The following is a 13,847-nucleotide window of genomic DNA, read 5'->3' as shown; positions in this document are numbered from 1 at the left end:
GAGCAGGAACATCCACTGAGGTTCTGATTCTGTCACTGTGTCGTGTACAGCGACGTATAAACCAGGACATTATGCTAACTCATCAATACATGTTGGTGGAGGGAGGAGCCAGACCGGAAGTGGGAGGGGTTTAGGGTACCTGGCGTGTGGACCTCCTCTATTCCGGTGTAGGAGGAGAAGACTTGACCCAGGAAGACGGGCTGCTGCTCCCTGTAGTTGTCCTGCAGGTAGTCCATCAACATGGCGTAGCCCGACTGCTTCATGGTCATCACCTCGCAGAACGTTTTCAACTGCAACGTCACGACATTTTAGTCACCTGGCCACTAGGTGGCAGCACATTTACCCCGTTGACACCCTTTTTAGTTGTACTTTTAAGCGAACAACAGTAAGAAAAAATACAAAACCCAAAACCAGTGAAGTTGGCACGTTGTGTAAATGGTAAATAAAAACAGAATACAATGATTTGCAAATCCTTTTCAACTTATATTCAATTGAATAGACTGCAAAGACAAGATATTTAATGTTCACACTGAGAAACTTCTTTTTTTTTTTTGCAAATAATCATTAACTTAGAATTTAATGGCAGCAACACATTGCAAAAAAGTTGTCACAGGGGCATTTTCACCACTGTGTTACATGGCCTTTCCTTTTAACAACACTCAGTAAACGTTTGGGAACTGAGGAGACACATTTTTTAAGCTTTTCAGGTGGAATTATTTCCCATTCTTGCTTGATGTACAGCTTAAGTTGTTCAACAGTCCAGGGTCTCCTTTGTGGTATTTTAGGCTTCATAATGCACCACACATTTTCAATGGGAGACAGGTCTGGACTACAGGCAGGCCAGTCTAGTACCCGCACTCTTTTACTATGAAGCCACGATGTTGTAACACGTGGCTTGACATTGTCTTGCTGAAATAAGCAGGGGCGTCCATGATACATACATACATACGCACGCACGCACGCACGCACGCACGCACGCACGCACGCACGCACGCACGCACGCACGCACGCACGCACGCACGCACGCACGCACGCACGCACGCACGCACGCACGCACGCACGCACGCACGCACGCACGCACGCGCACAGTGGCCTAGTGGTTAGAGTGTCCGCCCTGAGATCAGTAGGTTGCGAGTTCAAACCCCGGCCGAGTCATACCAAAGACTATAAAAATGGGACCCATTACCTCCCTGCTTGGCACTCAGCATCAAGGGTTGGAATTGGGGGTTAAATCACCAAAAATTATTCCCGGCGCGGCCACCGCTGCTGCTCACTGCTCCCCTCACTTCCCAGGGGGTGATCAAGGGTGATGGGTCAAATGCAGAGAATAATTTCGCCACACCTAGTGTGTGTGTGTGACAATCATTGGTACTTTAACTTTTTCACACACACACACACACACACACACACACACACACACACACACACACACACACACACACACACACACACACACACACACACACTAATTCTTCCTTCCAGCTGGCAGTGTGTGTGAGAAAGTTGTCGACTGATTTTTCTACGTGTTAAAATTCTCTTAAGGGGCCACACACACACACACACACACACACACACACACACACACACACACACACACACACACACACACACACACACACACACACACACGCATTAGCACAGTGATTCTCAAACTGCGGTATGCGGGCTCCATCTAGTGGTACCCCAAAGAATCACTTAATTAAGTCACTAGTGTCTTATTTGGGGCGGTATAGCTCGGTTGGTAGAGAGGTCGTGCCAGCAACTTGAGGGTTCCAGGTTTGATTCCCGCTTACGCCATCCTAGTCACTGCCGTTGTGTCCTTGGGCAAGACACTTTACCCACCTGCTCCCAGTGCCACCCACACTGCTTTAAATGTAACTTAGATATTGGGTTTCACTATGTAAAGCGCTTTGAGTCACTAGAGAAAAGCGCTATATTAATATAAATTCACTTCACTTATTTTCTTATACTCAAACACAGTGTTACTGTTCAAACTGTGTGTAATGTTACAGTGGCCAAATATTGAATATAGTTGTTAAATAAAACCTCTGCCTTGTTTTTAATGACTACTTATGCCTACTACGCTACTGCATTTTAACGTTGATCATTAAGGTGGTACTCGGGGAGCCGAATGTTTTCTGAGGTGCTACTTGGTGACAAAAGTTTGACAACCACCACTTGTCATGGTTAGCTTAGCTCGTTAGCTTCAATGCTAGCCAGTGCGTGACGCAGCCAAGGTGGGCCCCTCCCTCACCTGGTCGGCGGAGATGGCCACGGTGTTCTTGAAGACCACCCACTCCACAGTCTCGCTGCAAGGCGGCGTGGTCAGCGAGCCGTTGTAGATGAAATACTTGTCCGTGGAGTTGGGCAGCAGACCTCGCGGCGCAAAGGGCGCGACCTTGGCTAAATCCTCTGAGGATAAAAGAACACGTTTTGAAAGGAAAGCCCGAACAGAAGGGAGGAGAGGAGAAGGAGACGTACCGTATCTGCTCACTCTGTTGATGGTGTCGATGATGGCTTCAAAGTGGACGTTGTCCTCCGAGGTCACCTGTGCCGAATCAAAGGGAGCTATTAGCATGAATGCTAACAAGACTGAAATCAACATTCTTCAACATTCAAGAAGACAAATGTTGCATTCAAGACAACTGGAGCGTTGGACATTCCAGACTTGGAAAAGTTACATGCTATCTGAAGTCAGATTGCTATGGAAGCCCGTTCCGCCACTCAAAAGAAATATACTCCAATGGTAAGTCCTAATTGTGAGATAAAAAGTCGAAATTATGAGATAAAAAGTCATAATTATGAGATTTAAAAAAGTCAATATTATTAGATAAATCGAAATTATGAGATAAAACTCAATCATGAGATAAAAAGTCGAGAATTATGAGATAGTCAAAAATAGGAGTCGAAATTTTGAGATAAAATGTCATAATTATGAGATAAAAAGTTAAAATGATGAGATAAAAATTCAAAGTCACAATTATGAGATAAAAGTCACAATTATGAGATAAAAAGTCGAAACTATTAGGTAAAAAATCATAATTATGAGACAAAAAGTCCACAATTATGAGATAAAAATTCTAAGTCACAATTATGAGATAAAATTCACAATTATGAGATAAAAAGTCATAATTATAAGATTAAAAAGTCACAAACATAAGATAAAAAGTTAAAATTATGAGATACAAAATCACAATTTTGCGATAAAAAGTCACAATTATGAGATAAAGAGTTGAAACTATTAGATAAAAAGTCCTAATTATGAGATAAAAAGTCACAATTATGAGATAAAAAGTCCTAATTATGAGATAAAAAGTCACAATTATGAGATAAAAAAAGAATAATTATGAGATAAAAAGTCATAATTATGAGATAAAAAAAAGTCACAAGTATTAGATGAATCGAAATTATGAGATTAAACTCATAATCCTGAGATAAAAATTCGAAATGAGATAAAAATCGGAATTTTGAGATAGTCGAAAATAGGAGAAAGACGAAATTTTGACATAAAACGTCATAATAATGAGATAAAAACTCATAGTCATGAGATAAAAAGTTGAAATGATGAGATAAAAAGTCATAATCATGAAATAAAAAGTTGAAATGAGATAAAAATTAAAAGGCACAATTATGAGATAGAAAGTCATAATTATAAGACAAAAAAGTCACAAATAGATCAAAAGTAAAAATGATGAAATACAAAATCAAAATTTTGAGATAAAAAGTCGAAACTATTACATAAAAAGTCAAAATTATGAGATCAAAAGTCCTAATTATGAGATAAAAAGTCACAATTAAGAGATAAAAAAATCATAATTATGAGATAAAGTCATAATTATGAGATAAAAAGTCAAAATTATGAGATCAAAAGTCCTAATTATGAGATAAAAAGTCACATTTATGAGATAAAAAGTCATAATTATGAGACAAACAGTCAAAATTATGAGATCAAAAGTCTTAATTATGAAATAAAAAGACGTAATTATAAGATTTTAAAAAAGGACAAAAATTATTAGATATGTCGAAATTATGAAATAAAACTCATAATCATGAGATAAAAAGTCGAAATTAAATAAACGTCGAAATTATGAGATAGTCGAAAATAGGAGAAAGTCGAAATTTTGAGATAAAAAGTCATAATTGTGAGATAAAAAGTTAAAATGATAAGATACAAATTCTAGGTCACAATTCCAAGATAAAACTCACAATTATGAGATAAAAAGTCATAATTATAAGACAAAAAAGTCACAAATATAAGATGAAAAGTTAAAATTATGAGATACAAAATCACAATTTTGATATAAAAAGTCACAATTATGAGATAAAAAGTCGAAACTATTAGATAAAAAGTCGAAATCATGAGATAAAGTCGAAATGAGATAAATCAAAATTATGAGATTAAAAGTCATAATTATGAGATAGAGTCAAAAATATGAAATAGTCGAAATTTTTAGATAAAAAGTCTTAATAAGATAAAAAGTCAAAATGATGATAAGAGTGATGAGATTGAAGTCGAAATTATATTACGACTTTCTTATCCCATAATTATGACTTTTTATCTCATATACATGACTTTATTTCATAATTATGATTTTTTATCTCATAATCAGGACGTACCATTGGGGTATTTTTTATCAGTGGCAAAAAGGGGCTTCCTTAGATCTCCCGTGTGTTCCTACACAACTTGAGAGATTCATTCTTCGCTGCAACGTTTGAGACCTCAGACTTCCAAGTGGGACGTTTCCAACTTCCCAGCGGGCCTCGAACGCAGCACAAAGACCACCTGACCTGCCTTCCTCCCACACACACCAGCGCTCAGGTAGTAACACTAATAGTTGTTGTGCTCCAACATGGCCTCCTCTGCTGGTTCCAGCACGCCAGCGCCGCCCGAGGCCACCAGACCAAACATCACAAACCTTCTCCAGCTGAAAACATTTAACCACAACACAATGGCAACTTGGAATGACTCACAACAACACATTCCAAGTGCTAAGGCGTTTGGCAGACATGTTGCAGCACAAACACGGACTCGTTGAGGTTCCTGGGATCCATAATCTCACGGGACCTGAGGTGGACCTCCCACATAGACACAAACAGGAAGAAGGTGCAGCAGAGAACCTGCTGGTCATGTTCTAGACCTCCATCACTGTCAACCAACACGTGGACTGCAACCCACAACCAGGACAGCAGAGAAGATCATCGGTGTCCAAACCCACCCCCCACCCCTAAATGTTTAATCTAAATGTTGGATTTAATTCTAAATGTCGAATCTAATTCTGAATGTTGAATCTAAATGTTGAATCTAAATGTTGAATACAATTATTGAATCTGATTATTGAATTTAAATGTTGAATCTAATTCTAAACGTTGAATCTAAATGTTGGATTTAATTCTAAATGTTGAATCTAATTCTGAATGTTGAATTTTAATGTTGAATCTAAATGTTGAATTTAAATGTTAAATCTAAATTTTGAATTTAAATGTTGAATCTAAATGTTGAATTTAAATGTTAAATCTAGATGTTTAATTTAAATGTTGAATTTACATGTTGAATTCAAATGTTAATTCTAAATGTTGAATTTAAATGTTGAATTTAAATGTTGAATCTAAATCCATCCATCCATCCATTTTCTACCGCTTCTTCCCTTCGGGGTCGCGGGGGGCGCTGGAGCCTATCTCAGCTACAATCGGGCGGAAGGCGGGGTACACCCTGGACAAGTCGCCACCTCATCGCAAGGCCAACCCAGATAGACAGACAACATTCACACTCACACACTAGGGCCAATTTAGTGAACCTAAATGTTGAATTTAAATGTTAAATCTAAATGTTGAATTTAAATGTTGAATCTCAATGTTGAATTCAAATGTTAAATCTAAATGTTGAATTTAAATGTTGAATTTAAATGTTAAATCTAAATGTTGAATTTAAATGTTGAATCTAAATGTTGAATTTCAATGTAGAATTTAAATTTTGAATCTAAATGTTTTGAGTTTAAATGTTGAATTTAAATGTTGAATCTTAATGTTGAATTTAAATGTTGAATCTCAATGTTGAATTTCAATGTAGAATTTAAATTTTGAATCTAAATGTTTTGAGTTTAAATGTTGAATTTAAATGTTGAATCTTAATGTTGAATTTAAATGTTGAATCTCAATGTTGAATCTAAATGTTGAATCTAATTCTGAATGTTGAATCTTAATGTTGAATCTAAATGTTGAATCTAAATGTTGAATCTCAATGTTGAATTTAAATGTTGAATCTTAATGTTGAATTAAAATGTTGAATCTCAATGTTGAATTTAAACGTTGAATCTAATTGTTGAATCTAAATTTTGAATTTAAATGTTGAATTTAATTGTTGAATCTAAATGTTGAATTTAATTCTGAATGTTGAATCTTAATGTTGAATTAAAATGTTGAATCTCAATGTTGAATTTAAACGTTGAATCTAATTGTTGAATCTAAATGTTGAATTTAAATGTTGAATCTAAATGTTGAATCTAATTCTGAATGTTGAATCTTAATGTTGAATCTCAATGTTGAATTTAAATGTTGAATTTAAATTGTTGAATCTCAATGTTGAATTTAAATGCTGAATCTAAATGTTGAATCTCAATGTTGAATTTAAATGTTGATTCTCAATGTTGAATTTAAATGTTGAATGTAAATGTTGAATCTAAATGTTGAATCTCAATGTTGAATTTAAATGTTGAATCTAAATGTTGAATCTAATTCTGAATGTTGAATCTTAATGTTGAATCTCAATGTTGAATCTCAATGTTGAATTTAAATGTTGAATCTAATTCTGAATGTTGAATCTTAATGTTGAATCTCAATGTTGAATTTAAATGTTGAATTTAAATTGTTGAATCTCAATGTTGAATTTAAATGTTGAATCTAAATGTTGAATCTCAATGTTGAATTTAAATGTTGATTCTCAATGTTGAATTTAAATGTTGAATCTAAATGTTGAATCTCAATGTTGAATTTAAATGTTGAATCTAAATGTTGAATCTAATTCTGAATGTTGAATCTTAATGTTGAATCTAAATGTTGAATCTCAATGTTGAATTTAAATGTTGAATCTTAATGTTGAATTTCAATGTTGAATTTAAATTGTTGAATCTCAATGTTGAATTTAAATGTTGAATCTAAATGTTGAATCTCAATGTTGAATTTAAATGTTGATTCTCAATGTTGAATTTAAATGTTGAATTTAAATGTTGAATCTAAATGTTGAATCTCAATGTTGAATTTAAATGTTGAATCTAAATGTTGAATCTAATTCTGAATGTTGAATCTTAATGTTGAATCTAAATGTTGAATCTCAATGTTGAATTTAAATGTTGAATCTAATTCTGAATGTTGAATCTTAATGTTGAATCTCAATGTTGAATTTGAATGTTGAATTTAAATTGTTGAATCTCAATGTTGAATTTAAATGTTGAATCTAAATGTTGGATCTCAATGTTGAATTTAAATGTTGATTCTCAATGTTGAATTTAAATGTTGAATTTAAATGTTGAATCTAAATGTTGAATCTCAATGTTGAATTTAAATGTTGAATCTAAATGTTGAATCTAATTCTGAATGTTGAATCTTAATGTTGAATCTAAATGTTGAATCTCAATGTTGAATTTAAATGTTGAATCTTAATGTTGAATTTCAATGTTGAATTTTAATGTTGAATCTTAAGGTTGAATTTAAACGTTGAATCTAAATGTTGAATTTAATTGTTGAATCTAAATGTTGAATCTCAATATTGAATCTAAATGTTGATATTAAATGTTTAATCTAAATGTTTAATCTAATTCTGAATGTTGAATCTAAATGTTGAATCTAAATGTTGAAACTAAATGTGAAATCTAAATGTCAATACATTATTCTCTATAAAATGTGTTCTAGTCTTCATATTTTGGGCATCTAAAACAAACGATTTGGATGTACTTCATTTCTAATTGGAACATTTAGATCGGTTTGAAACGTAAGGATGACTGAAGAAAACTGAGGTGTTTTCTATTGAAACGGTCTTTGATCCATGGGCGGTGCTGCAGCGCTTTGTGCCGTGGTCGCCAACAGCCACTCATGTTTCATGTTCCGTCTTTGTCCTCCGTTTTAAAAAAAGTTTCAACTTTTGTTTCCTCTGGCCACAAACACGCTCTGCCAGCTCATGCCAGGAACCTCATTTGCACATAAATGGTCACCTGAGCAGCGTGTAAAGTCACGTGACCACACCGACGCACCTCAAAGAGCACGGCGAGGGCCGTGACTCGGCCTCCGGCCTTCATGCTTTGCTCCAAGGAATCGAAGCGGAGCGGCTCGTAGCAGTACACCTGCATCTGCGGCACAGGACGAGAAAGGTCGTTAGCGCTCGTTAGCAGCATCGAGGTGCTTAGCCGTGTACTTCAGTGTCTCACCTCCAGGGGGTACTTGACGCCATCCAAGCTGTGCTCGGAGCCGTCGGAGGAGGCGTTACAGCTCCCCCAGTGGAAGGTGATGCGCCCCGCCTTGAACTTTGACCTGAGGCCCCCCCCGCTGACGTAGAAGTCTCCGTCCAGGTGCACTGCCACTACATGCACAACACAGACGGGCAACAAATGAGTGGTGTGACGTTAAAAAGTACACGCTGTCATGCCCTTTAAGCGCCGCTTTCTCGAACGTGTCACATTCAAAGTTGACCTAAACGTGCCAGGTTGCGGACTCAGCCGCAGTTCGGCGCTCAGCGATCACTCCAGCAGCACTGAGAGCGGACTCAGCCAAACTATCTCAAAGTAATGTTGCAATTGTCAATGCCAAGAAAGCAACTGACGCTCCAACGTAAGTAAAGCAAGGCTATCACTTTCCCAAAAATGCGCTAGCTTCTTGCTAACATACACGCTACTGATTAGCATTAGCGATTTTACATGGCGATTCCATCACCTTTAACTGTGTTAATGAAAACTACAACTAAGAGGCACGCTACCATCAAACATTTATTGTGTAATAAGTACAATACTTACAGTATTAACACTTTTTAAGATGCGACATAAGACTAGATTTAGCAAAGACTGAACTGACTAGCCATCACACCATAAACTATACAGTAATTGCGACTTATTGTTGTCAGGTTCAAACACTGATGACATCTATTAAACAAGACAAGAAGCAAGGAATTAAACAGAGACAGAATTAAATTTGTCTCAATGAGGAGAAACGTCTGGACTGTACGCTTTGTACAGTTCCACCACGCTCTGACGAAAGATTGTACGCCTCCTCTTTTATTTGGACTTTCCCTGATTACATGGCAACAGCTGTTTCTAAGGGAGGGGGGGTCGTAAACAGCTATCGCCTTTGGTTACAGAACAGTTAAAAGAGAAGGTCGTAAAAAAGAGTTAAAAGAAAAGGTCGTAAAAGAGTTCAAAGAAAAGGTCGCCTGGAGGGGAGTCTGGTCCTGCTTCCTCTCCGCTTTGTAGTTCTCGGGTCAAGACAAAATCTTTCTGTGGATTACAATACATCAAAGAAACAGAACACCTTCATGTTGCTTCCCATCCTACACAGTGGAGTTTTACAAGCCTTCTTCTTGGTAGGATCAAAGACAGATTTTGTCTTCTCGCCGGGAACTCATGGCAACACAAAGTTTTGTGATAACTTAAATACAATTATTCTGACGATTGTCATACTTGAAAATGAGACTCAAAAATGTGATAAAAAAAATAATATATATATAGATAGCTGGACAGCAGTTATCACAATCAGGTCATTTTGGTGCAATAAAGAAATCTGACATGCCACTGATTAGCATTAGCGATTTTACATGGCGATTCCATCTCCTTTAATTGTGTTAATGAAAACTACAACTAAGAGGCACGCTACCATCAAACATTTGGTGTGTAATAAGTACAATACTTACAGTATTAACACTTTCAGGGTGCAACAAAAGCCTCAATTCAGCAAAACCTGAACTGACTTGCCATCACACCATAAACTACGCACTACTGCCATCTAATGTCTTGGACGTGCAACTGTAAATGTAACTTATGATTATACCTGAAAATGAGACTCAGAACTGTGATAATATAAACAAATATCACAATCAGCTCATTTTGTTAAAATAAAAAAATCTGACATGCTACTGATTAGCATTAGCGATTTTACATGGCGATTTAGCCCTTTGAGACACTTGTGATTTAGGGCTATATAAATAAACATTGATTGATTGATTGATTGATTTCAACACCTCCAAATATATTAACGCAAACTACAACTAAGATGTGCGTTACCTTCAAACATCTGGTGCGTAATAAGCACAATACTTACAGTATTAACACTTTTTAGGGCGCAACAAAAGACAACACGCCAAAAACTACACACTACTGTCATCTAACGTCTTGGACGTGCAACTGTAGTTGCAACTTGTTGTCATACTTGAAAATGAGACTCAGAACTGTGATAAAATAAACAAATATCACAATCAGCTCATTTTGTTAAAATAAAAAAATCTGACATGCTACCGATTAGCATTAGCGATTTTACATGGCGATTTCAACACCTCCAAAAGTGTTAACGAAAACTACAACTAAGATGCACGTTACCATCAAACATCTGGTGCGTAATAAGCACAACACTTACAGTATTGACACGTTTTAGAGCGCAACAAAAGACAACTCACCATAAACTACACACTACTGCCATCTAAAGTCTTTAGACGTGCAACTGCAATTGCAACGTATTGTCATACTTGAAAATGAGACTCAGAACTGTGATAATATAAACAAATATCACAATCAGGTAATTTTGTTGCAAAAAAAATCTGACATGCTACCGATTAGCATTAGCGATTTTACGTGGCGATTTCAATTAAAACTGCAACTAAAATGCATGTTACCATCAAACACCTGGCGCGTAATAAGCACAATACTTACAGTATTAACACTTTTAGGGCACAACAAAAGACTAGACTTTGCAAGGACTAAACTGACTAGCCAACACACCATAAACTACACACTACTGGACGTACACCTCTATATTTACAAGGATACAGACTCACAAATGTGATAATGTAAGAAAATATACCAAATGGACAGCAATTATCACAATCATCTCATTTTGTTGCAATAGAAAGTTAGATTTGATCATCAATAACAAGTTATATTTATTAACATACACAAAAGTACTGAAAATGGGTATTGCTGAGTACAGGTATCGATTCACAGGTACCAGGAATTGTGCCCTGTACCCGTCCATAGTTCTGGCACATTAACGTGGGTTTAGATCAGGGGATGTTATTGCAATTGATTAAGGGCTATATAAATACAATTTGATTTATTGATTGATTGAATACAGACAAAACAAAGATCAGATTTGCGACTTATTCCCCCTGAAAAAAAAACACAGTTTGTGATGTTCAAGGCTTTGGCGCAGCACCAAGAGGACATCAAACTTGACTAAATAGAGACACCTTTGTGGCAAGGCAGCAATGGCTCACCTGCGACAGACGAAATTGTGAGCATATACGAATGAGCTCGAGTCTAAAAAGACCATTGAATTGTTTATCATTATTATAATCTTTATCAGTTGAGGACAACCCTAGCGTTTTATGCTTGTTTTTGCGTGTTTTTCGTGTGTTTTTAGGTGTATTTTATGAGGATTCTACTGTACTTTTGCGGCTATCCTGGCCAGGACCTCCTTGCAAAAGAGATGACTCTCAATGCGTCTACTTTCTGTTTAAATAAGGTCACTAACTGACTCTTTGTTCGCAGGCAACACAACAAATATTGACTCGAGCTCAAGCTGATGGATTTGTGTTGAGTCTCTTGACAGGTTCCTTTGTACTCGTTCATTGAGGCTCAAAAATGTGTTACGACAAAAGCGCTCCAGTGAGGTTTATGGCTGGTGACACATTCGTTTTTTACTCCAAATTCAAATGCTCTAATTCAGAAGATGTCAGGTTCAAACACTGATGACATCTATTAAACAAGACAAGAAGCAAGGAATTAAACAGAGACAGAATTAAATTTGGCTCAATTGAGGAGAGACGTCTGGACTGTACTCTTTGCACAGCCTCACCACGCTCTGGCGAAAGATTGTACACCTCTTTTATTTGGACTTTCCCTGACTACATGGCAACAGCTGTTTCTAAGGTACGGGGGTCGTAAACAGCCATCGCCTTTGATTAAAACAGTTCAAAGAAGCGGTGCCTGTAGGGGAGTCTGGTCCTGCTTTCTCTTCGCTTTGTAGATCTCGGGTCAAGACAATATCTTTCTGTTGATTACTCATTGAAACACAAAGTTTTGTGATAACTTAGATACAATTATTCTGACAGTGTTTCTTTACATAGGGCCGGGTACCACTGTTGGGCCACAGCTGCGGTCCGTATGGGCTCAGTTGCAATACACTTTTCCACCACTTGTGGCAGTACACTGCAAATTATTTGCCGCTTGCCAAGATTTAAAATTCAATTCTAAGAAATTGCCCGAGACTTTAGAGTTATTCACTTATCTTCAGTCATTGATTTTAGCGTACATATTTAAAATGTGTCTATTTAAGTTTAAAAATGTTGAAATTGAGAAAATAACTATTCAAACTTGACTTTTCCCCACATAGAAAATCTTATTTAAATTAAAGATGCTTAAGAGTTACAAGTTAAATAATGCTTGTTTTCAGAATAAAATACCTTTTTTAGTGGAAAAGTCCTGCAAATTTCTAGATATCCAAGTCCAAATTTAGGATTTATTATCAAGTAAAATTAATTAGCTGCATGGACAGATAATTTCACTAGTTTTTAGTATTTTTTCCCCCTAAAATCTAGTTTTTCTATCTTGTATTTTTGTCCATTTCAAACAAAGGGAAGAAGTCAGTTAAGCGCAAAAACTATGACTAAAGTAGTGAAGCTGTATTTTCATTTGCACTTAAATTTTTTGGACTGTAATTTATTTATATTAGCACAACATAATTGTATGTAAAAAATAAAACATTTTGACAATATTTGATTGGGCCCCGGGCCCCTCTGTAGTGGAAAAGTTTGGCCCCAAGGTCAAAAAGGATAAGAACCCCTGCTCTAATTCATGTTAATATAGGTTGAATTTGGTTGTCATTGCGCTTAAAAGTACAATGAAAGGTGTTTAGAGTACAACCCGCCAAAGTAGACATGACTGATGGGTAGGACAGGTAGGAAAAAAGGTAAACATGCGGGGAGGAGGCGCAAAAAGCAAATCACAAACTAAGTGCCTATGGGGGGGACTCAATTTGAGACCAGGAAAAGACATGTATGTGAGTGGCCAGTATTTTTCGTGGACGCGTGTGTGTAAGTGTTATAGCGATATCACAACCAGTCAGTCTGATTAAAAAGTCAACACACAACAGGTGTGTATCCATGAAAGACGGGGAAGAAATTTGGAGCTTCTTAACTGTGCTGTCCTCTGAGAGAGTCTCGTACTTTGTCACACCGTTCCGGCCAGGGGGAGAAAAGCAAAACCCAATTCAGAATGTTTGTGTTTCAGCAAGCGAAAATAAATCCAAATGTTTCACTCTAATTGTCCATTACGGGTCCTGAAATTGATCGGAACTTCACTTTGCAGAGCAGACAGCTTCTCCAAGATGTTGTCCAGTTTGGGATTGAGTCCAGAAACCACAAAAGTCTGAGTGCCCACAGCTCTGGCCATCCTTCAATCATTTGTGGCAGATTCCGGGCATCTTCCAAACTTGACGATTAGTTAATTAGTTTTAAGTCCCATCTTAAAACTAATTTGTATACTCTAGCCTTTAAATAGACCCACCTTTTAGACTAGTTGATCTGCCGTTTCTATTCTTTTCTGCTCTGCCCCCCTCTGCATTTCTGGCAGCTTCGGGGCTATAGTCTGCGGGCTATA

General features: G+C 36.7%; 1 protein-coding gene across 6 annotated transcripts in view; it reads right to left on the bottom strand.

Moving 5' to 3' along the window:
• LOC133646964 (receptor-type tyrosine-protein phosphatase zeta-like) overlaps positions 1-13,847 on the bottom strand; it is a 131,094-nt gene that overhangs the window by 61,422 nt on the left and 55,825 nt on the right. For all 6 annotated transcript variants that reach the window (XM_062042941.1, XM_062042942.1, XM_062042940.1 and 3 more), the window contains exons 4-8: positions 8,418-8,569; positions 8,244-8,339; positions 2,482-2,548; positions 2,255-2,412; positions 140-290 (exon numbers count right to left, since the gene is read on the bottom strand). In XM_062042941.1, coding sequence (XP_061898925.1) covers positions 140-290; positions 2,255-2,412; positions 2,482-2,548; positions 8,244-8,339; positions 8,418-8,569 — 624 coding nt within the window. The remainder of the gene's footprint in view (positions 1-139; positions 291-2,254; positions 2,413-2,481; positions 2,549-8,243; positions 8,340-8,417; positions 8,570-13,847) is intronic.

Source organism: Entelurus aequoreus, linkage group LG03, assembly GCF_033978785.1.
Source record: "Entelurus aequoreus isolate RoL-2023_Sb linkage group LG03, RoL_Eaeq_v1.1, whole genome shotgun sequence".
Taxonomy (NCBI): Eukaryota; Metazoa; Chordata; class Actinopteri; order Syngnathiformes; family Syngnathidae; genus Entelurus; species Entelurus aequoreus.
This window is presented reverse-complemented; position numbering and strand designations above follow the sequence as displayed.